The sequence below is a fragment of the Melospiza georgiana genome, chromosome 2 (assembly GCF_028018845.1).
Source record: "Melospiza georgiana isolate bMelGeo1 chromosome 2, bMelGeo1.pri, whole genome shotgun sequence".
NCBI lineage: Eukaryota > Metazoa > Chordata > Aves > Passeriformes > Passerellidae > Melospiza > Melospiza georgiana.
Genome location: NC_080431.1, coordinates 51,865,299 through 51,890,537, shown reverse-complemented (window position 1 = coordinate 51,890,537; position 25,239 = coordinate 51,865,299). Strand labels below are relative to the sequence as shown.

At 41.7% G+C, this 25,239-nt stretch overlaps 1 protein-coding gene across 1 annotated transcript; it reads right to left on the bottom strand.

The window, feature by feature from the left end:
• Nucleotides 1-2,601: 2,601 nt before the first annotated feature.
• On the bottom strand, nucleotides 2,602-23,420 carry TNFSF11 (TNF superfamily member 11). The gene is made up of 5 exons (XM_058018627.1): nucleotides 23,202-23,420; nucleotides 14,979-15,146; nucleotides 8,463-8,508; nucleotides 8,282-8,380; nucleotides 2,602-3,117 (listed from the first exon to the last, which is right to left on the bottom strand). The coding sequence occupies exons 1-5, from the start codon at nucleotides 23,418-23,420 to the stop codon at nucleotides 2,696-2,698; spliced, it is 954 nt and encodes a 317-aa protein (XP_057874610.1). The 3' UTR covers nucleotides 2,602-2,695.
• Between the last annotated feature and the right edge of the window lie 1,819 nt (nucleotides 23,421-25,239).

Here is a 25,239-nt window from a genome sequence, read left to right as displayed (position 1 = left end):
GGAAATTTAAAGCCTCATATTGTATTGTGAAATTGAGATGCTTACAGCCCTCCTCTTGAGAACATGCATGCTAAGCTGAGCCTCAGGAGACATTGTCTCAGCTCTGGTGGCTTAGGATGCACAGACAACCAACAAGTCTGTGCTCAGGGGCTCAACACATGCTACAGGTCCTGTGACCTTCTCCAGAACACACACACAGCCCACAGCCACTGTCATTCAGGTGACATTTAGTGCTGGTGGCTCCCCTCCTTCATATCACACCATCTGTGGGCATTTTCTAAAATCAGCTGCTAAGCCTAACTTTACTTTCAAACCACTTGAACCCCCATCTCTTCCTCCTCAGAGGGTGACTTAAACCCCCAGGACACAGAACAGACATTTTTCTCCCAGACTGCCACTGGACATCTTTATAGTAGGAAAAAATGATTGTGACCTGTAGCCCCTGAAAATAAAAAAATAAGAGCCACAGATTCCTCAGTCATTTGTGGGTTTGAACTGACAACTGAAACATCATGGGAAGCCTTCAGTTTCAGCTGAATTTCCAAGCCCTGAAAATATAACCTGACTTGAAAGTGGTGTATGTAGATCTGAAGCCAAATCAAAACTCCATACAATTCATTGTAATTGTCTCAAAATAGTTGATTTATGCCTCAGTTTTCTTGAGAGTTATACCATTCCCAGACTGTACATTCTGAAATCTGAATAAAATTATCAAAGCTGCACAAGAAATATGGGTACACACAAAAATAAAGAAATCACAAAGTTATTTTTTTCTTAGAAATATATTTTGTAAGAAAACAATATTAACATTAAAAGGAAATGTTTATTGTACAGTATAAAATAATTGCTTGAATTCAACTCGGTTCCTTTAACAAAAAAAAAAAAAAAAAAAAAAAAGCGCCTGAGGATTTTTATGAAGCCCCAATTCCTACAGATTTCATTCCTACTGCAATAAATAGTGGGCTTTCCCCACATCATCAACAGAGAGCACACACACGTCAAAACCCTCCCTCACCCCCCTACCCAACAAGTTGCTGTCCCCTGTCCAGATGTGCCCTAAAGATGACCTCAGTACTTGCAGCCCTCCCCCCTGGCCCCTGCACCCCCTCAGGTTCCATCCACCCACCTCTCTTGGCCAAGCACTGTACAAGCGACAGCTCAGGCTTCAGGAGCCTCCCCAGGCAATCTCTTGGCTAAAATCAACAGTGGCCAGCCACTGACTAATGTATAAATGGCTGAGGTGTTCTCAGCTGTCTGTCCTCATAAAACCTGCAAGAATATCTCTTAACTCGGCCATTCATCTGCCAAAGCTGGCAGAAGGGTGCAGAGTTTTAAAAGCTACAGTGGGAGACAAGAACAGGCAATGCAATGACTTAAGCTTCACTTTTTCAGGAAATGAAGCTAAAAAATTTACTGCTGAATTGCAGAACTTGACACTGGCAGATTTTGTTGTAGGAAAATATGCCTGCTCAATAACTATAAATATCCCTAAAACATTTCTAGGGCTTACTACATATTAATTTTTTTTAAATTTCATTTTTACATAATGCCAGCTTAATTACCCTCCAGGTTTGAAAGGCACCCAGTGACCAGCATTCTGGTATAATTACTCATGGCATTGGTGTGATTTCGTCTCCCTTAATACTGACAAGTTTAAAAGAAATGTATTAAGTTAAGAAGAACAAAGATATATATATTACATTTGCTAATTGCAAACAATCTCTTATAGCTGCATTTTTTCCCATTGGGATTAAAAAGTGCACGAGTTTAACATGTCTGTACATAAAAACAGTTTAAAACATTAAATATACAAACAGCAAGAGATTTTAAATATTTTGTATCAAATACTATAGGACAATATAATTTACATTTTTTTTTACACAAAACATTACACCTGAAATATAACTTTAGATATTACAGAATATAAAAATACATACTTTTTGTTTAAAAAATGTATTTGCAGGTTCTGGCACAAAGTAACACTTTAAAGGCACGTCATATTTTGGCAATCTATATTTGCAATTAACTGTGCAACAATAACAACATGACCTGTAATTAACTTTTTAGAACTGCAAGACCAGATGATCTCCCTTCTTCCTGGAATGGCCCTATTAATCAGGTAACAGTTAAGTTGGACTGTTTAAGTGTTCTCCAAGCCATTTCTGCCGTGGTCTGAGCTCTCCAACCCTAATCCGGCAAAGCACAATCAGCCCTAACTCAGCATCTGAAAAGCCACATCAAATGCAATGGGATTAATCACACTTTCATCATCTTTGCTGTCTCAGGGTCAGAACGCTCAACCCAAGCAAAAAGGAGCCCTAAAAACAAGTTTGGAGCCAAGTTCTGTCCTGTCTACGTTTGCACCAAAGCTAGTAAGGGTAACCAGGGCAGAACTTGGCAACAGAAGCTCAATAATTGTAATTGTTTTGATTTCAACTACAGCAATGCAAAAGGCACAATGACTAGTGAGGCCAGTGGAGACAAATGAAGTAAAACTGCTTTAAGACTGCATCAGGAGAACTGTGTAATTTTGCCCTTCCATGTATTTGCAGGACTCCCACTGGAATTTACATGGGACAAAAAAATGTCTTTATATGGCTTTATACAGATGTAATTGGGCTGCAGAAGATTTTCAGTTCTTCAAGTTGTTTTTGGACAACTAAAAACTCAAATTTTCAGCACACTAAAAAAAGATTCAATCTAAATCTCTAACTTTAATTGCTCCAAAGTAAGTTGCTTCTTGCGAAGAATCCAGTAGCAACGGGTTTGATACCTGGATACTTATCATTTCTCCGGATTTTAGTTTAAAAAATCCCCCTACATTTACAGAATAAAAATGAAATTCTGAATTCCCTGCCCAGTATTTGGTGCTTCCTCCCTTCATCAACACATCCAAGCGCCTTGTTTTAAGGCTTGTCTTTACCACATAAACCATCAACTGAAGCCCTCTTTTAGTCAAGTTTCCTGAAGTTTCATGATGTCTAAAACAAATATTGGCATAAAGATAGTAAAATCCATCTTGATTAACAATCAGTTTTCCATCGTTGAATGTCATATTTGATAAGTTTGCCTGGCCTTTGTCATGATGCCAGGATGTGAGGTTCACTTTGCGAGTTCCTGGAGATAAAAGAAAAAAAAAGGATTATTTACAAATTTTGACAAACCCCAACATTTAGAAAGCAACTTCTATGTTTTTAGAATCAATAGCAACTGGAGTTCTATAGGCTAAATATGAAACAATTATGATAAAAATTCCTAAAAAAAAATCTTCTACACCATACATTCCCAAATCTTTCTTGGTACTTATAACTGTGCCCTCCCAGCAGAACACTTGATGGACTATGGTACAAAACAGCCTCCTGGCCTACGGTCTGATTATGCAAAGCAACCATGAAACAAGCTGTGCTCAGGCATTGCATTCCACCTAAAACTTTAGTCAAGTTACAAATAGTTGAGAGGAATGTGAAAAACTTGTAACTGTTCTTTAACATGCAGGTGTTGAAAAGGAATAACTAAAATTTGGAAAAAAATGCTGAACTGGCAATTCCCAAAAGAGAAAGCTTATGAAGCCTTCCATATTTTATGTTCTTATGACTGTAGTGGTAGAAAGGTAAACATACTTTTCATTTGATAACATCAAAAAAACAGGGAAAGGTCAGTACAGTAGTGCATCTTTAGGACTACACACTGAGTTGCCTAGACTTCACACAGCACTTCAAGTATTTAAGAGAAACTTCCTGATAGGCACAAGTCACTAACATTCTGTTATTCAGGGTAACAGCCAGGGCATAACACAACAGATGGGAGGTGGCCAAATTGTCCCCCTAACCCCTAGTAATTTTCAGTACACACAACTGACCCCCCTTGCTCCCTCCCGCAGCAGTGGGTTCATGTAGGTACCAGAGAATGTCACACCTCAGCCTCCCAGTGCATCTAAATGCCTGCTTGAAATATTCAGTACCTTATTCTCCCAATATGGAACCAAAAAACAGTCCATCCTGAGCAAACTTTCCATGGCACACAGCAGGGCACAGTGCCCTCTCCTTCGAGCACGTACAGAACCATGCCCCAGGACCCCACCGGGTCTGTGCAGAAAGGGAGGGGAAGCAGGAACAGAGGGATTTGAGAAAGATGAATCTCCCCTAACTGCCAAGGGCAAGCAGCTTTTCCATGTGAGAGGAATACTTCAACAGCAGCCCAGAACAAAAACCTTCTGGCATTCTTCCACAAAGACAGAAGCAAAAGCACTGTCAAAGGCAGATCACAAATAGCTGCTCCCCTACGGGTCTAGTGCAGCCAGGTAGAAATTAGGAAAGCAAGAACAGACAGAGAAGCCAACTTCTCTGCAGTGCCTCAAAAAAACCATCTGAAATCCATCAATTAACTGGAAAAGACAGCAAACTCTTAAGTCTCTGAGCGTGCAATTATTCACCCGCAAAATCTACTGAGTTAGGGGTACCAGAGTGCACCTCTGAAGCACCAGGAACAGCTGAGGAAATTACAGAACTTCATCTGCACAGCATTAATTCTGGGAGAAATACTGCCCCATGGAGGAGGGGCTATCTTCAAGATGAGAAGGACAGGCAAAAAATCATTACCTGGATCAGAGGATAGGCACATTAGATACAGGACAGGAATGCACACCTATGACAGAACAGAAAGGCATGCCCTGATTGCCTGGTGGCACACTGGGTAGTTGCTAGGCAGGTTTTATTTACGTGACAAGTCAACTTTTTAGTTGCCAGTCAAGCTGCAATTTTGAAGAAATCCTCAGTGGGAAGATATTCTGCTGAAGAAGGGGAAAGAGAGCAAATAGGTGCCACAGTTGCTCGTAACTGAGAGAGGGGCTCGGGGTGAATTTTGGTTACACAATTTGGGCGCTCAGGGGAACAGGCCAAGAGATGATGGGAGATGACCCTCTCTGTTTAGAGCAAAGGATTTGTACAGATAACTTCTGGAAGTCCCTTCCAAGCTATATTATAATGCTGTGATCATGTGTGCTGAAGCAGACAGGCAGTTTGCCACAATTCAGAGCTCCAGAAGAGGTGTGCCACAGCCAGCAGCACAGCACAAAGATGCTCTGGTAGGGCTTATGCCATGTGACCTGCAATGGAAGGAGCAAGCACGTGCTCAGCACTTCTGGTGGTAACACACCTAGATTTGGAGACAGCAAAACAAGCAGTACATTGAAACAAAGTGCAGGAAACTGGAGCATGTAAGTGCTGGATCTGCTGTCCATGAATGTTACGTATCAGAAACTCTGACACATAACCCAAGCCATGGGACAGTCAAAAGTGGTGCAATACAGTATCTTCTAGGAAATAATTTTGGAACCATGAAAAAAACAGCACAAGCTAAGTCCTGTTGACAGAGAAGGAAGTGGCTGGGGGATAATGAACAAAATGGGCCTCCAGACAGGGCAAAAAGCTTTATATAAGAATTCAAGACAATGCACACTTCTTCTCAAAACTGAAGATAAATAAAAACAATGTCTTGCTTTTTTGTGAGCTTGAACTAAGACTAATACAAATGAGTTAAATAAAATAAATTAGCAAGAAGGAAGCTGATGTGAGTGGAACAGAGGAGAAAGGAGCCCTGTTTTGATAATCTGTTTGCATCCTAGTAGTTTTCAGGTATAAATAAAGCCTGAAGAAAGGACCAAAGTACTGTTTGCTCTGAAAAGTCCTTTGGAGGCAAAGGGCAGCTAAGTCAAACCTGCAGCTGTAAATAGCTCAGAATACTACAGCATTTCCTTAGACAGCTAAAGGTATCAATTCACACCCCAAATGATATATTTAACATTTATATTTATTTCTGTTTGCAATTTTCCCCTTTAAACAGTGACTAATTTCTGTAATCAATTTATAAACCAAAATCCACTGTTTTCATTTAAAACCTAGGTAACATTTATAGTGAACTCTGGTAAAAACCAACCAGCAAGCATCCAGCTCTAACCTAAGGCAGCAAACTTAAAAAATACACACAGCAAGCCAAACCACTACTGCTTCTGTGCCAAAGGGTGGGTGGGGACACCATGACCTGAGAAGGGTAATTTCTCCCCCTCCCTTGCACTATCCCCCAAGCTGCAAAAGTCCACTTGAGGCCTGACATTATTGTGAACCAAGTCAAAGCAAAATGTACTCTCACTGACACTGCTCAGTGGCCCCTTCATGAAAGGTGTTCAGTATAAAACTGCTTAAAATCCTGTTTGACAGTGATGAAGACTTTTTTTTTTCCCCCTGGCACCATTTATTCTGGATGAGTTTGATGACAGTAGAGAACCTTAAAATACTAAGAACAGATCTGTCCGCTCAGGGATGGCAGAACACAATTCAGACGGATTTCAGACATGCAGGGTAAAGAAGCAAAGGAAGAAAACACAAATTCCCAGAGTCAGAGAAAACAAGATGGGAGAGGAAAAACTCCCGGTGACCCTTCAGGCAAATTTTTCTTTCCCAAAAGAGAAAGCCTGTCTTTATGCCTGTCACTAATCTCTGTGCTGCCCAGCCAAGTGGGTACTGCCTCATGCCAGTGAGCATGATATTGAAGTGCCTCACCACCAGCAGGCTCAGAGCTCCTGCTATCCCTAGGGATGCAGCCCCGCACTGCTGCAATGCCCACAGGGGCTGCAGAAGCTGTGCTCATGGATTAACTCCTGGCAATGCTCTTCTGAAAGAGGCAAAAGCCAGATCAGAGGGGAGGGAGTACATGCACAGCTCATCACACTGACAAGGAGTTGATCTGCAGAAAAAAAGAACAATGTCCCCCTGGCCATCACCCATAGATGTGCTGCGCCACACCCTTGAAGGCTAATGCAGCAAAGCACAACTGTAAAAATTATCAGCTGCTGTAAATTACAGTTGTAAAATTACAGTCTAAGCAACATCCAGGTAAGCAGCAAATAAATTCCGCACAGAAAAAGGTGGATTTCACAGACTGTAACACTGACACACACTCCACTTCTGCAGATGAGTGATCTGTTTCTGTGACTAGCAAATTAATTGAAACCTTCCAAAGGAAAACTGCTAAGGCAAGTTTACTGATACTGAGTCCTCTACTATTGACCTACTGAAAAGTAGGTCAAAGCCAAAATCTGACTAAAATAGAAGATTGTCAGGAGGCATTTGAGCTAACAAGAAAGCCTGTGGAAGTTCTGACTGCCATCTGACAAGCTGTTTAAGCTCTCTGCTATAAAGCTCTGGATTGTGGCAATGCCAATGCACTTGAAAGAATCCTATCCCTCCAGGCAAGAATCTGTACAGAAGTGCTTTGTCTTTAAATAGAGCAAGAGCAAGGTATTACTATGCAGGCTGCTAAAATCTCAGATTTCAAGTCTCAACACACCATTCCCCTTTGGTTTCGTTATATAAAACAGAAAATCAATGTGCATAGCTCAATTAACAATGAGTTCAGCCCTGCAGAACATATAAATCTTCAGAGAAAGAAGACAGTGGTGATCAATGCACCCCTTCTTAAGATCCCCTACCTAACAGCTTCAGAAAAAACTCTGGTTTACTTTTACCACACCAACTGTTAAGAATACAGCATTGAGAATACAGCAAAAAATCTCAACTGACAGTGCCCCAGGGCAAAAACTAAAACTGTTCTAACACTATCTTAAAATGTTAGGAATAAATCTTTTCCTCTGGAAAGTGTTCCAAGGCAGACTCATGTCTTGTTCTCTGGTATTGTACTAGCAAGGATATTCACAAAGTCATCTGAATACTTGTGTGCAGAAAATAAGAGCTCTGGCAAGATAAAAGAATGCCATCCTCTTACCACAGGGGCAGATAAAAGCCACAAGAACAATTTTTTTCCCCCTGCTCAGTAGTTTGGGCAATGTTTGTGCTCGTACATGCTTGTATGCATGCATGCATCCTCATGGCTGGTGTCCAGTGGGAGTGAAAAACTCCTAATGGGCCTACAGGCCAAAGGAAAATGGGAAACTTTAGAGGAGAGCATTCAATGTGGATCTTCCCTCCTCACCTGAAGACAGCACAAAGGGGCAGGATTTTCCCCTCAGAGGTTGGTCAAGAAAATGGGCAATTTGAAATGGAGGCCATTTCAAATCAGCACAAGGCTGATACAAAGGGGAGCCATCCTCCTTTAACCACTATTCCTGCTGCCTCTGAAATTCTTTAATGCATCCAATTTATTCTGACTGCCAAAAGCCATTTCTGAAGTCCCAGTCTGTTGCTGTTTTCCTGAAATATCTTCATATACTTCACTTTTGATACATTTATATTAGTACTGGAAGTATTCACTTAAAAAATGAACTTACCAGATGGAATATTCTTATCGTCAATAATGAGATGGGCAAATGGCTGCTTCTCAGGTTTGTTCCTCTTGTACAGTTCAAGTCCTAATGCCTCCATTGCAGCTAGAGATAAAAGAATTGCATTATCCCAAAAAGACAAGTTTATTGGAACTAAAATATTGCTTATTCATAAACCAGTATCTACCTTTTTCTGGTCTTGGTGGCATTCTTCCCATAGCACGCTGGACCTCCTAAAATGAGAAGGAGACATTGCTTTGATGCTTTCTTGGTTTCATAACATTGTCTAGTTTGCACACTTACAATAGTCTGTGCATGTATCTGAGGACACTGTTCCACCTGCAGCACATTCAGATGTCTGGGATATAAATTATCAGATTTGCATGATTCATGTAACAGGCACACACAGTCAAATTACACCTAGTAATTTGGTAATTCTAATAAAGGTTCATAGAAATGCTAGTATGTATGATCACTCCATGATTTACTGTGGTGGTGACAGCACATTTAAAATCTTTTCTACCTATTGTACTTGGAATATTTCTCTAAGTATAATGGAACAATGATTGATAAGAAGGCATCACATCAAACAATGGAATTTATGAACTGATTTAATGACTTGGAGTCTAAAGGCAAGGAAAGAGGCATTTCTATACAGGAACTAGTGTGTAATCACTCTAACAATTAAGGATAGCTAAACTCTGAATTTCATTTGTGATGAGGTGAATGCAAACCTCCACGCCTCACTACCGGTCACCAACAAGGAAGGCTACAAGGCTTTACAATCAAGGCTCACTTCTAACCAGGTATGCAGGAACTGAAGGATTAGGTATTACCCATACTGGACCAAAGGGCTGGGTGCCAGACTTCAAAAGGGTGTAATTCTTAGCTGCAGATACATTTTAACATGAATAAGAACTGTGCTACCCGAACCCAAAACCAGCACAAAATGCAAACATCAGGCACCACAAAAAGCTTTGCTTTTAATCATTCACACCTCCTCTTGAGAAAAAGATAAAACCAGCAGATTTCAAAATTTAAGCAGCCCGATGTTGTTACAAGCCTAGACTAAGTTTAGTATTAAGCTCAACCCTCAGTTCTGTCTCCCTTTTCCCCATGACTCTGTCTGTTTTCTAAAAAAACAGGGGTAATATGTTGGTTATTCTGAATACTTCATATCATGGAGCTGTCAAGAAGGTGTTTAGTAAAAGGAAACATTTTGCTGAAGACAGCCCTCTTTGAACCTAGGAGTGGTCCTCTATTTCATCTTTATGCCTCACACACTGCTGTTTGCCTGATTCAATCCATGTATATGAAATACATCTCAGCTTTGGCCAGATCAGCAAAGTCCCACTGTGGTCTCAATCACTGGGGTGTTTCAGAATTTGAAATCCTGCTCTGAAAACACCTGAAGTCCTGCTTTTATGTAGTTTTGCAACCACAGTGAAATATGTAGTGCCTTGGCTGGTGCATTTATTACTCTCACTTTCCACTTTCAGTAGGTGTTCAAATGTTAAACCAAAATGAAAAGCCACAGTAGTGTGGAAGTTGTAGTATGACTATCAAAGCATAATGCTTCAGCTGAGATATGCTGATTTCATAGATAAGAATCATGAAGATGCTTGTTGCTGTAAAGACAAGAAGAAAAGCAGAAGAATCACAACTTCAAAAGCAGCAAAACTCGCATCCACTTCCTGCATTACATTCACTTTGCTTCTCGGATCTTCCTACTTCAATGTCAGTTCTAGGAGCACAAAAATGAAGTTCAATTCTAGGAGCTGCATGTCAGCATCAGCCACTAGCCACATTTGAGTAAGAAATAGGAAGATAACAAGAGAACGCAAGTACTAGGTACTGTGAAAAATGACAAAAGCCTCCATCCTGAAGAGAACAGGATGTAAAGCAAAAAGAGCCTGGGAGATAGACCACATTCTCAGAGATTATTGCAGCACACCTATCTCAGCCCTTTTTCCCTTGAAGGAGAGACATGTCTGTCTTCATGCTTTCTTAGTGGAAACTTCTCAGATGTGAAGTTTGTTTCAATATCCTTTCCTTTGGGAGGATGTGATAGTGTCCTTGCCTGGAAAGCCTACTGAGCAGATCCAAAAAGAACCATGTACATTCTAATCTCCTAAGATCTAGACTTGGTACTAAGAAAAAAAAGAAAAATCCCATGATTGATAATTGCTCGGCCCTTGAAAGGCCTGAATTGGTGGACTGCTATTCTCGTTTTAGCTTACATTTTTCTTAGGAGCCTTCAGTTCTGCTTCTGCACATTTCCAAAGATGCTCTAGCTTAAGCAGCTGAATACCTCATCTTCTGAAACCCAGCAGCCTGACTCAGCTCATCTTCCACACAGAATGGCTCTGGTCCTCATTAAATCAGTCTGAGCTGCTCTCCTTCTAACTGGTGGTGGTGCTGTTCATCTGCAGCTTCACCACTCAGTAAGCAGGACAGCTACCCAGGAGGACCTGGGTCCACAACTCTCCTTGTCTGGAATTCAAGATTAGCTCAGCTGGTTAGATCATGGCACTAACAACACCAAGGCTGGGGGCTTTGAGCCAATTGTTCATTGACTCTTCTGTGAGCCTATCACTGGATCAGAAGTGGAAGACTGTGGCCAAAAAAACAAAATCCTCCAGCACCTGTCTAAGCTCCAGACTAGTGTCAAGTTCGTTACTTGATTCTGACCAGCCTCATCAAAGTTTGATAGTCTTTCTGTCATGTTGCCCCAGCTTCCAAAATGAAGAAAAAACATATTAATTAGTCCCAAGAAAACAGATATGGAATTGTAGGTTTCCTCCTAAAGAACAAGCAGTTAAACACATCTTGATTTTTTTTCTTATTTGATGTTCCTACAGTTCCAAGGTGCTGATACATAACCTACCTTAAAAAAGCATTTAACTGTATTTGCTTCTGACCCTGAAGGAGATTTTTCAGTGGATGTTTGAAGGTAGCCTCTTAATGGGATTATAAAATCCCCTGGTATTCTTATTGCAAGGAATTAAGAGCTGTGATTTCTCAAATCACCGAAGTATCCACTGTGTTTTTTAGCTCCTGAATGTTTTTAGGTGTCTCATACTTACTCACAATGTAGAGGCTCATTAAGGAGGCAGAAAACACTCAACAGAACCCGTGACTAAGACACTGCTATAATGGCATGAAAACTGCTGACAAAACATTACCAGCAACTTCTCTCAAGACTGCCATCCACAGAAGCGTGTGTGATACCAAGCTGTTCAGTTATTTTTAGCAGAACTGTACACAAAAATCACCCCACTCTTAATCTTATGACAAGCTGCACTTGTACACCTTTGTCATTTGCTCACTGCCCACCAAGTCAATACTGCTGGCCTGTTTCCCACATTCCAACCTCCTCCACATACTCACTGTTTAAACAACAGACAAGGAGTTAGTCACAAAAACTAAAAACATGTCTTCCCTTCATAAAAAAAAAAAAAAAAAAAAAAACAAAAAAAAAGGCCACTAAGAAGGTCCAAAAGTTTCTCATTTTACAGTTAAAAATCATGTTTTAAGTGCCTGGAAAGTTGGGAACTGCTTGCTACCTCATCCACAGCAGGCTGCTAAAATACCTGCTGCTCTTGAACTTATGTCCAATGCTGAGGATGCAGAGACAAGGCTACACCTGAAGACATGACATTTGTGAAAAGTTTTTAGTCTCCTTTAGCTTTTAACTAAATATCTCAGAATCTACTATGAGCAGCTCTAAGTAGCCTTTAGGGAACAATGAGAAAACTTCTGGACACTCACTTATTGCTTCAGATGTGATCTTAAAGCTTCTTTAACCACTTGACTCTTTTATTACCAAGTGCCTTAAGTAAAGCTGATACCAGGAAGAAGTATCTGATTCTCTTGCCGGAAATTCAGCAATCTGAAGAATGCTAATCGGGAAGGAAGTAAAATAAAAAGTACATGAACCTATATTCAGACTGCAGCTTAGAGACCAGCAATAAAACCTCTCTCCAAATGAGTAGTCTACTGCTTGCAAGAAAAAAAAAAAAGGCATGTAAGACTGCAGGATGGAAACCTACAAAATTTTAGGTGAAATTTTAACAACTTACAGCAATCACTTGTGAAGCCTTTACTTGGTCCGTAACTATGTGCTCTTTAAATGTCTGCTAAGTATATAGATCTCTTTATAAATGCTGCCCTGGAGGTCTAGCAAAGCACTCTGTTGCCATGTGGGAGAACTCCTTATGCCTGAACTCCACAAGCAGCTAGAACCTGGGAGCCCTGCCAAGCAAAGTTACTTATGGATTGACCCAAGATATGTTTGTAGTCCTTTCTACTTCAGGCTCATAACAGACTTCATAAGGACTGTGGTTAGAGCATCTGGACTGCCAAAACTTTTTTAGAGTTACATGGAAAAAAATTAAGCAAACAGACTGGCTAGGAAAGTATATTATTTGTCTGCTTGCAAGTTTATATGCAATATTGAAAATATTCTCTCTACTTAGTAAGCTGATCCTTAAGCAGAATTTTTATCACAGCATATGTTAAGGAATCAATCATTAGATTCTGATTAAAAGAAAAAAACTATTACTTTTTCAGGAGACAAGTATTTCTAGTCTGGACCTTGCAGCCCTACTACACTGGTTTTCATAAGAGCACTTCCACTTTCAACATCAATCTCTGCTTTACATTTAAGCACTCTGTCTACATACAGGTGTGCAAAGAAAACCGATGAGAACTGGCACAGGAAGCCAGAAGCTGTAACCAGACCATAAACCTGAGCAAAAGAAATTTGTCTATTTTCATTTCCTGAACAGCTTGGATTGCAAAACACAATATATTGAAAAACTGAAAAACTTTGAAATGCTCCATTTTAGTCAATTAGCATGCTGCCAGTTCAAATAAGGATACTGGTTCTTAAAGCACACAAGTTAATTTTTTATGCTCCTTAAGGAAAGTGAAGAAAGCACAGACAACAGGAAACCTCCTCTAAGTCACATTAGCTGAATCCACACACAAAGGAGTGCGTGCAACTGCAAGTAAGTTATAGCTGCATCTCTGCTCTTCATTGTTGCAGGGTGTCTGAAAGGCAGAATTTACAGATGATGATAAAGTATAATTCTGCCTTGACACTGTTACTTTCACTTCTCTGATGTACCGACAAGATGTAAAAAGCCTCAGGTCACCACCTTCCTATTTATTTCTTTCTCTGTCATTGATACAAGATGACAAAGCATCCAGACCACTGGTGCAGCTGCTTAATAAACTCCATTGCATTCAAAGGACATTCAGAGTCTAATTACTTTGGCAAGGGAAATTTTATTGTTCTCAAACTAATAGTGATCAGCCAAAAAAGTTATCCCTACTCACTACTTATCCTGGCCATGGACATTGCAGCTTTTAACCTCCATCCAGACTGGCAGGACACAAAGCCTCAGCTAAAGCCAGTGTCTTTGTTGAGTAACCAGCAGCAAATAACCAGAACACAGGGCTCCCCACTGACTTACTGTAACAAGCTCCTTCCTCTGTCACGAGTGAAGGAGCAGCCCAGCACACAGCACATATGTAGGTGCTTCATGAGAGGCTCTAAAAAATGCAGGAGGGAAGACCTAATCCTACAGAAATAACCCTTTGTTTCCCCCTAAAGCTCTTGAAGGAGGTGGCCAGCAAAAGAGACAAGACTCCTATGTGTCTCTGTGTTTTGTTCACAAAAAGATCTGTCACTTAGAGTTCTCTGTTAAAACCATACATCACATTACCACAATTCAAATGCTGTAGATTTAAGTCAACTACAGTTCATGCTAAAGCATATGTGAGTTCAGCTCAAATCTTATGTAGCACCCTTAATGAAAAACTGCTAGTCCTATGAAGATGTGAGGCAGTAAAGTTGTAATGGGTCTGATAAGCCAGAAAAACCAAATACCATAGCAGACATCCATCTGTTACACAGCCCATAATTAGCACTAAACACTATAATGAACGCAAAAAGAGATCAAAGGCAGTAACTGCAGTAAAAGGGGGTTGTGGCATATTTCCAGCTTGTCTAGGCTTCTTCATTAGGGCTGACTTCTTTTGTCATTTGTGTTGGGAACAACCTGTCATTCTCGATTCCTGGACAAAGACCACCCAGTTATCATGCTATGGCCAAGTAGGTCCTCTGCCAGTGTGAGAATGGCCTGCACAGAACACAGAACTGACAAAGTGAGCAAAACCAAAGCAGGAACTGAGCCTCACTTTGGACTCCAGAAAAAGAAACAAGAGCAAATGAGAGCAAATGCTATCTCCTTTTCCTTCAGGCAGTATTTTGCTTGCTGATGATTTTGACTTAAGAGAATCTTGTTTGGAAGATTCCCTTGAAAACAATGTGGAACTGACACCTGTTATGAGCATCTGGAAAACCTATACAAATATTAGAATAAATTACTACTCTTCAGGCCCATCCAAATGTCAGAATGGGTAATCACCTAACTTCAATCAGTTTTCTTAGTACAACTTCAAGTCTTCCTTTCTTAAAAGAAAAATAAAGTAAATAAAATGTGCTTGAATACAGAATTGGTTAGCCACTACCAGATTCATCAGCAAATACAATACAATCCTGGATAAAACAGCAGGTGTTACTCAAACACCAGGAAATAATTTATAGAACTTACCTCTGAATACAGATTTCAGAAAAAATGTTTTAATTTCAACAGGACCACGAAATAAAGAACACACTGTCTGTGCCACTTACCCTCTGCACAGCCCTTTGGAGAGCCTGTTTCACACTTCTACAGGATTCTGGCATTAACTTCGCTTCTTGACTTTCAAAGGAGGCATCATGCAAATCTGTACTTTCCTGGTGTCCAAAAAGTGTTCTGACACAGTGTGCATGTTCTTTTGAAATTCTAGTAGGGTCCATCTGAAACAAAAACACAAGCACAACCACAATTCTAAGTGTTAGAGACACTTTTCAACCACCTACAAGTTTGGCCCCAGGCTAAGTTTATTATTTAAATTCTCATTATAAGCAGTGTAAAGAGAAAAGTTCCCAACATCCAACAAACATGTGAGTTAGGATAATGAATATCTCCTGGTGCTGCCTATTTCATTAGCTTAGACTAGGTATGTGATTTTCAAAAGTTAAAGATAAGTCCCATTCTTATGGTAAAGTCAGTAATTTTGAATTCTGCATTTCAACCACTCAGGGCAATATCACAGTTATTTTAGCAGGAAACATACACAGTTATCCTACCTCAAAAGCTATTCTTTGTAAGATGACACATGAATGTAAAGTAGAGAAACATGGGAACAGTATGCATGTGTGTGTATAGCACATTATTTTCAAGAGAAGACACAGAAGTTATCTCTGGAACAATTTTATCACTGAAATTGTATCACTGAAGCTGTCAGTCAGCTATCACTGGATGTGCTTTATGGATGCGCTCATTGTGGATAGAGTTCATTTTCTTTACAGTGGCTGGTATGGGGCTGTGTATTGCATTTGTGACCAAAACAGGGTTGGTAACACACAGACGTGTTCATTACAGCTGAGCAGGGCTGACACTGAGTCAGGGCCTTTTCTGCCTCTCACCCCACCAGAAAGAGGTGGTGCACAAGGAGCTGGGACAGGACACAGCCTGGACAGTTGACTAAAATTGGCCAAAGGGACACCTCAGACCATATGGCCATCATGCTCAGTATATAAAGGTGGGGGGAAAAGGAAAGGGGAGACATTTGCAATGATGGCATTTGTCTTCCCAAGTCACTTTTTGTGTGGTGGAGCCCTGCTGTCCCAGGGACGGCTAAACACCTGCCTTCATATTCTCCTTCTATGCATGTGCAGCTTTTTCTTTACCTTTTAAATTTTTTTTATCTCAACCCATGAGTTTTCACTTTTACTCTTCCAATTCTCTCCAGAATGCCATCAGGGAGTGAGCAGCTGTCTGAGACTTATTTGCCAGCTGGGATTAAGCCATGACAGTGGCAAAAGATATTGCTGTGTGAAACAGTCCCAAAGACAGCAAGACAGCAAAAGTTAAAGACCTAAAGATGACACTACTGCATCACAAGACACATCTGCAACATTGGACAAAGAATGGTAAGTTTAGAGTATCTGTAATACATTTTTATCAATCAGTCTTTGTGACTGAATCAAGTATATTTTTAAATCCTCCATTTCACCTTTTTTTCCTACACACTCCAAATCCATTACACTGAAGAGATTAACAACTATCTTTCGGAGATGGCCTAGGACTCCCAGAAACTGTTCTCAACTTGCATTTATTCTGCTTTTACTTCAGGCTTAAAGAAGGGGTTTTGCACCCAAACTCTTAGTCTAGGCTCCCTAATTGTATCAGCTGGCCTATTTAAGAACATTGACTTCTGTCTTTCTTTAGCTAGAAAGAACACTTCTACCTGAGAATTACAAAAGGTTATTTGTAACTGCAATGCAGAAATACCAAGACATTATGGATGATGCCTAGTGTTCAGTTTTCTTTAACACAGAGCTGAACAAAACACCATATCAGGAGGAAGTTTTTCTCAATACAAAACAGCCAGAGTGAATCAAGCATATCATTTGCTTACAGGAACATAAACTCAACTCCCTAACCCCCCCCCAAAAAGAAATTATTTAACTTAAAAGTGTAAGGTTAGGATAACAGAGCTGAATTGAAGTCTACACCACCGGGCAGCCACCCTATGGTAGCACACAGCAGAGAGACACTTGTTGCACAGACAGTGGTACCAAATGCTGCCTCCTCCACCACCACCCTTCTGCTCAAGTCTCCAGATGGAAAGCTCTTTGCCCAATTAACCCAGACCAGTGTCAGATGCTGTAGCCTGGTTTAGCTGTCTCAGTCATCCCTGCATATGAATGAAACAGGTCATAGAAGGTCCACCTGAAGATCATAAGATGCCACAGCTTTGACCAGAGGGGTAGTGATGAGTTACAGAATGCCTTGGAGGCAGTAACTTCTTCCTGTGATGGCCTGACAGCTGAATCCCCATACAAAATCTGTGTACAGCCATTGCAGCTCTATGAATTAGGTGCTAAAAACCTACACTAATGCCTTCTGAAGTCAGCTAGTACAGTGCAGCCTCATTAACTGCACAAGATCTAAATCAGCACCTCTCTGCTCTCACCCCCTTCACCACAGATTTTAATTCCTGGATTTCAGTCTCCTCTTCTAAATCAGTAACAAGGGAGGAAATTTTGCTGGCCTAATTTCCTTTAAGATTAGTTCCTCAAAACCAAGTTACTCCAGATATACCAGATAAGCATCAGAGTCAGTACAAGGATGGGTATAAGAATGAAATATCAGGAAGGCAACACTAGCTTTAACTGACAGTAAAACTTAACTCTTCAAGCATCTCTCACACTATGTTCCACTTGCATTCAGAACCCAGAAAATCAACTAAAATAAACTAAACATAATAAAAAATAAATAAAATAAAAAGAAATAATAAAAAAGAGAACCACAAAATGTTTACCAACAGCGCTAAAAGGCAGTTAATGCAGAATGACCTGGGTTGGAAGGTACCTTGGATGTCTCTAGTCCAGCCCCTTGCTTGAAGCAGGGCCAACCTGTAACTCAGGCCAGGTGGGTTAAGGCCTTTTCTAGACAAGCTTTAGGGAATGTCCATCAAGAAAGAATTTCAGCTTCTCTGGACAAACTGTCCGAAAACTTCACCACTTCGAGTGTGCAAAAAAACCTTGGGTTTTATATCCTTGGTGCCATTTATGACTGTGCCTCTTGTTTCTGCTGCACGTTTCTGAAGAGCCTGTCTTCAGGTATCTAAAAACAGTGATTAGCTTCCCTCACCTTAATCTGCTCTTTTTCAAACAATCCAGCTCTCCATTCTTTTATACATGATGGCTCCTACCTGTCCACAGTGGTTTTCTGCTGGACACCTTCTGGTTTGTTGATACATTTCTGGTATTGAGGGACCCAAATTAGGACCCTTTATTTCAAATGTAACCTCTCATGCTGGGATCATTAGAGACCTGACTGAACTGATGTCTCTTAACAGGATCTGGGTATCTGAATCTTCTCCCCTCTACACAAATCACAGAATAGAACATAGAAAGTTACAGCAAATAACTGCCAATAAATACTAACTTGTATCAACAATTCTACTAGACAGAGACTGCTATCCCAGTTTTGGGTTTATTAAAACACATCTTCTGAATTACAGGCAAGAAAACTAGGTTTTACAGCACAAAAATAATGAAATTTGTAAAGGCCCGAGTGTCCAGCATGACAAATCATGCCAGCATAGACTAATTGCTATCAGCAAACATTCAAATGTGTCACACAATACTGTATCACAACAGTAACAGCAGATTGCACAGAATCCCTTGCTCAGTTTACAGTTTTTCTGCTCAAGGCATAAGACAGAAATCCAGCATCTCTGCACCTACAGGTGAAAGACTGAAGGCTTAATGGGAACACCGCAGCTGACAGTTTCAGCAACCTGGAGCTGCACAGCCCACCCTGACAAAAACTGCAAGTCTCCAGAGTTACTGCTTGATAAGGGGAAACTCTGATCTTGGGACTACTGCCCTCACCTTTTTCAAAGAATACCTTCAAGAATAGTCTTCACCACATTTAACTACGAAAATCAGCTCACTTGCCTGAAAAGGACTTCTCAGAAATCCTGCACCATAAGTCTTTACAAAGAACAGGCACTGAACTACCATGGCTGTAAACAAGCACTACCAAGCATTGAAATCAAAACTGGGGAAGTAGTGATGCACAGAAAAATTTCCAAGAGAGTTTTGAGAAGAACTTCTAAAGAATGAGAAAATTATGATGAATTATACCAGAAGCATCTTGCTAACTTGCAGGGCAGAGCACCTTCAGCAAAAAGTCCTAAAAATTTAATATCTGGAAGAAATATCAAGATGCAAACACAAATAAAGGAGAAAGCTTTATAAAGTGTGAAGGAATTAAACTAAAGAGAGGAGTGTCTAGCTTATTTTTAATATCTGCTTTGCCTGACCTTGAAATCAGGTCAGACTGTTCAGTGCCCCTGGTTTTCAGCACCTCTCATCATTCTAGTTGCATTTCTGGAGTCTATTCAGCCACTTCAGGGCAGCCAAAATGAACTCCAGCATCATGGGTTAGATTATCTTACAGAATTAAGAACCAATTTTCTGGTGTAAAAAGGACTCAGTTTGATTTTCAGAGATACAATACATTCCAACCAGCTTTACTATTAAATTTTGCATCAATTATGCACTGTTACAATATTGCATTAAATACTTCCTCCTTACAATAAATGTTTAAAATCTATACTTGCACTTTTTTCAAACTTAAACCACTTTCCAGACTATCAAATGTCACTTTGCACTCCATGACCTTTCTTAAGCACCAAGAAGGGGTTCTTTCAGGCTTCTGAAAGATGTTAACAATCCCCAGCAAGCTGTTTTTTCTGTTAGCCACAATGCTCACAAAACTTCAACTGAAGTCTGAAAGGTAATAGTTTGAAAACATACCACAAGAATTCCACATAAGCATGAAATGACAAAAAAACCTGGTCTTCCAGGTCACCATTTATCCAACTGTGACCTCTTTAATCTTAGAATACTTGAAATTTGGACAGACTTTTTTTAATGGGAAAAGTGCACACTCTTGGAAGTCTAGCTTAAACTGTGAGCATTAGGCACACAGCCACCACATTTCATTTTGAGCAGTTTCAATTTGCTTCACTGCTCTCCAGCTCAGTCAGTGTTAGCCCAGATGCCTACTCTTTTGAAATCTAAGTGCACTAAGGAAATGGGCCAGAAAGAAAAGCTTAAAAGCTAAGCTTTTGGAGACTAAACCTCAGCATTTATCAGTCAAAGTTAAAGAAAATACTTCTGTCACCCTGTGCTGTGCATGAGTCTCTATCGAGAGATGACCTCCAGCTGCTCTGGGTATCTTAACTAAATTTTCACAGCATTTTTATAGATAATGAGAAAATACTCCTCAAAGTATAGGCAAAATAAATGCTTAAGACCAATACATTTTTTTATTGCTTAATTTCTGGGATTCAGTACACTGCACAGGGTAGACCAAAAAGCATGGATTAAACATGCTAATGTTTTTACATTTCAGTACACTCTTATGAGAATACTGGTCTTGTTGCTTTTTTTCTTTCCTTTTCGCCATACCAGCTCATTGTCTCACTTGCATGGCACTGCATTATTTCTTGGCCACAAACATGTGTTTACCCGTGAAAACCTAGTGTCAGTCTTAGTTCTGTGTCTTGTGAAATTTCAAATGCTCAAGCCACAAAATAAACAAAATTAAGGAAAAACCAAAACCTCAACTATTGTCTCAGCTTATACGATGTCATGATCCAGCCCAAATGATTTTATGCGAATACAGACAAAATGTGAGTGGTAAAACTGACTCAGAGTTTACTCAGACTCCTAGATAAGGTTTAAAGAGCTTCTATAAGATATATAATTTCTTAACATCAGCCTATACAGTCAAATCTTTCTAATTCACATTTGCTCTAATTTACAGCAAACAATTCAAATCTTTTCATCCACAGCTACTACTCCTAATGCCTCATTATTTCAACAAAATTAATTAAAAATAATTAAGTTCTGTTATTAAAGTACAAATGTAGATAGCTGAAATTTACTTTGAAAAGGCCAAATTGAAGCAGCTTAATAAAATCAAACATCACAGAAATCTTTCCAAAAGAAAGAGGTCTGATCATGTCCCACTTAAATAAAATACATCTCAAAGAGTGTGAAATAAGAATTAACTGCTGCAGGACCTACTATGTTTTTCTATCTATATTATTCCACAATTAGAAATGGGGAAAAAATATGAATTATCATATCTTCCTATAGTGAATTATGTACTTAAATTCAAGAGTATACTTATTATTCTATTTTCCATTGATGACAATTTCTTCATTAAAAACTTTTAGGCAATGACTTCAGTCAAGCCTACATTGAGTTATATCACCTCTTTAGATGTTTTGGAAATTCAAATTTATGAAAGACTCCATTCAATAGCACTACTCCAAATCTACAGGAACAAGAAGCTAGCAAGAGAATTAACCTGTCAAATGCAGAGTTACACCTGAACCATGCCATTTTTTTAAATCAATGAAGCAGAAGAAAAATAGCAATTATGATTCTTTTTTACCCTTTGTTAGGCACACACGAAACCCTGACATGTACCTGTCAGGAAGAGCCTTTCATAAGGGGGTACACTTTGATTAGTTGTTTTGATTGCAATGGCTCTCGATCCCAATAATGAACACATTGCTGCGCATCTCTGAGCTGTGTTTTGACAAGAATGTCTTTTCAGGTTCATGAACATCTGGAGTGAAAAACATTCCCCTGTCACAAGTTGAAGCAGGCATTAATTTATTTCACTGTCAAGCAAACAAGTAGCTTTAAGTTACTTTACAATGAGTCCCAGAAATTAGATGTCACTCTTCTGAAATATACAAGTTATGATTAACTAAGTGCTGTACTGCCGTTACATTTTTATTTTTCGAAAAATGGAAAACACAAAGTCATTGTCAGTAAGAAAATATGAATTAGTCCGCATAATAAATTATCAGCAGCGTTACTGTATATTTGACAGTCACTCATCTGATTAAGTGGGTATACACTTGTGCAACACCTGCTTTCAGAGTGCACTTAGTTAAGAAATCCAGCCTGCTACCTCAAGATCAAGTGCCCCTACCTAGAAAGTAAACCGAAAGAAACAGGTTTCCAGTCTGTGCCGACTTCAAATGAAAAGTACACACAACAGAAGCACCACTTCCATGACGGCAGTGAGAGCCACATCAACAGAACTAGCTAGCATCCGACAATAAAGCCAAGCAGAAATCTAACACCTAGCCCTGAGAACCAACTCGCTGGCAGCTCCCCACTTCCTCCGAGAGGGCTCGGCTTTGCAGGGCAGGGGATGCAGCAGCGAGGGAATCCAGGCAGCCGAGCCATTTCCAAGAAGCCGAGTGCTCCGCTCCCCGAAAGCCCAACCGCTCAGCACCTTATCTGCCCCCACAGCGACACTCCCCGCGCTGCCCCCGCACGCACCGCTGCCTCTGCCGAGACATCCCGGCACTCTTGGGGCCTGGCAGGTGACGTGCGGCTCTCCCAGGCATCCCCAGGATCCCAGGAAAAGCTCCTGAGCCGCGGCAGGCACCTCTGGCCGATGTCCGTGGGCACACAGACCCAGCTCCCCTGCAGCGCCCCTGCGCAGCCTGAGTGACAAACCATCACCAGTGGTGTTGCATGACGATCTTTGGTGTCCCTAAAGCCATTTCTCCTGCTGGTGAAATATTTACGGCAGCCAAACACCTCAACCATGCCACAAAATCACTGATTATGCAGAGCTGGAAGAGACCTTCAAGAATCATCGTGTCCAACTCCTGACCCCACAGAGCACCATATCCAAAAATCCCAGCATGTGCCTCAGAGTATTGTCCAAACATTTCTAGAACTCTGTCAGGCCTGGTGCTGTAACCACTTCCTTGGAGAGCCTCTTCCAGTGCATCACCTTCAGGGGCAAGAAACTTTGTCTATAAAAACTTTGTCTAGCCAATGCCAAAATTCTCTCCAGTGGATAACTGAGAGCTGATCATTAAAAACCAAAGCCCTGCAAGACTTCAGGTGAAGGATCATGACTAAACTGCTTTTGGAGTCAGGGAACCCCTCATATCCAACCTGGCGGCGAAGCCCGGTACCCCAAAATGCACCCGATGTCCGGGGCGCTACCTGGAACTCTCGTACTGAGCAGCCCCAGTGATCAGGGCACTGGGAGCCCATTGGCCCGACCCATCTCAGAACTGCATCAACTTTAGAGACAGAGAAGCTGTCTTCTAAAACTTTTTGTTTGTTTCTCTTTAATTTATCCCCTCGATCGCACCGGCACGAGGGCCTTGCCCTGTTCTGCAGGGTGCGAGGCGGCAGCGCTTGCCTCAGCGGGAAGCGCCCGCGCCCGCTCCCGCTTACCTGCGCTCGGAAGTAGAGGAAGAGGGCGACGCTGCAGACCACCTGCCCGAGCCCCAGCAGGACGAGGGCGGCGAGCAGGGAGCGGGACGCGGCCGGCGGGTGCGGGTGCGCGGGCGGCGGGGGCGGCGGCGGCGCCGGGGCGCTCTCGTGGGCGGCGCCGCTGCCCAGCTCCTCAGAGCCGCGCAAGTACTTGGTGTAGTCTCGGCTGGCGCGACGCATCGCAGCTCCGCTCCGCTCCGACGGCTCCACACGCGGCTCCGCCGAGCTCCCCAGCGCTGGCAAACAACCTGGCCGCCCCGGCCGGGCACCTCTTATAAACGGGGCGGCCAATCAGCCACGGGCGGCGCGCCCCTGCCGCCCTCCTCCTCCTCCTCCTCTTCCTCCTCCCTCCCGCTGCCGCCACACGCACCACCGCCGCCCCCTCCTCGCCTCGCCTCCCCGAGCACGGACCGGCCCCCGCCGGCCCGCCCCTGCCCCTGCCGCCGGTGCCCCGGCCCCGCCGCCGGGCTGGTCGCCCGGGGATGGCGGTCGGCGCTGCCCCGCCCCGCGCAGCGCTGCGCCCCGCGGTGAGCCCTGCCTCCGCCGCCTGCCGCTGCCCCCCGCACCCTTGTCCCGCTCAGGTCTGCGCTCCACCCTGGCGGCCCCGTCAGCCGAGGGTTCCCTGAGCCCCTGGGTGCATCTGCAGGGTCCCTGTCCCCTGAATTCCCGGTGTGTGCAGTCAGCGTGCACCTCGGGTGCGCATCCCCAGCCCCTTCGGTGGGTCCAAGCCCTCGGGGACCGAAAGACTGCTAACCTCTCCCAGTCTCACTCGCTCCTCAATCCAGCCAGGCTAAAAATGAGCACAAGTGCTGTTGGCTTGCACTGTCCAAAGAAGCAATGCAGTTCACAATCGTGTTAAAGGAAGGGGTTAAAGACATGGCAAAGGTGTGCTGGCACCTGGCTGCCAGTGAAACCAGCTCAAAACCTCCTCATCTCCCACTACAGACACATTCCTGATCCCTTGGTTAGGATCACCTTCTGATGTTCTCTATGTCTCAGCTTACATTCAATACCAAAACCTCTTCTTCATAAAGCCATGCTACAGTTTGTAGCCATTTTCTTTCTCCTTGTCCTCTCGGAGTCCTGTTCAGGCCAGATATAAAAGTGAGTTGAAGTCCAGCTCAGGCTTTGAGGAGCATGGGAGAATGACACAGATCCATCTTACAAGTCATCTTGTCTATAGGAAAAAGTCTATATTTCAACTCAAACACGTGACACAATATCCTGTTTAGGTCTCTCTAATCTAAGAAACTGAGAAAATTTTACCTTCCTGAGAGATTGACAGAACCTGACGTAATTATGAGCTCCAACAAAGTAAAGGAAATTGGAACTCACCAAACCACCATGCAACAAATCACTATCAGAGGGAACTTATGTTTAGCACTGAACCCAAATGGTGCAATGGCAATTCCTTCACCTACAAGACACCACCTGAGAAATGATGATGAGGGGACCTGCATCTCAACATCAACCACCATATAGCCATTGGGAGGAATACCTTGAATATCTACCACTATTTCTTCTTACTCTTACTTTTTTTAATGCTTACTTTTATTCTTGGAAACATTGGGAGCATTGTGGTCTGTAGTCAATTGGAAGAAGTGTTCCTGTAACTGTTTACTATCTTTTCTAAAAAAAAAAAAAAAAGACAAAATAGCCACCACCACCTGTAAAATAACCATGAATATAATCTCACATTAGAGTGAGCTGCACCCTCCTAAATCAATTTTACATTGGTCTACAAAAACAATTATTTCAGAAAGAACTTTTTAAAATTGAGGTTTTTAAGGGTCTACATAGTTTTTAAGATCCAGTCACCAATTAGTTATTAAACAATTTATAAATAAGTTAGGATAGTATCAGTGATGCCAGCACATGATTTTTTATGCTTTCCTATGAGAAGTAACTCAAGAAAGACCTCAGATTTTTTCACTCTAGAGTGCAAATTTCTTCCTAATGAAGATGGAAAAAATTTATGTCAGCTCTTGCCACCTTAAGG

What these genes read in the sequence shown, in the direction of transcription:
- TNFSF11 (XM_058018627.1), bottom strand. Translation starts at nt 23,420, where the DNA reads ATGCGTCGCGCCAGCCGAGACTACACCAAGTACTTGCGCGGCTCTGAG. An exon ending in TCCAAAGGGCTGTGCAGAGG is followed by an intron (nt 8,509 to 14,978) that starts GTAAGTGGCACA and finishes TTCTCATTTTAG; the next exon opens with GAGGTCCAGCGTGCTATGGG. An exon ending in CGATAAGAATATTCCATCTG is followed by an intron (nt 3,118 to 8,281) that starts GTAAGTTCATTT and finishes TTTTATCTCCAG; the next exon opens with GAACTCGCAAAGTGAACCTC.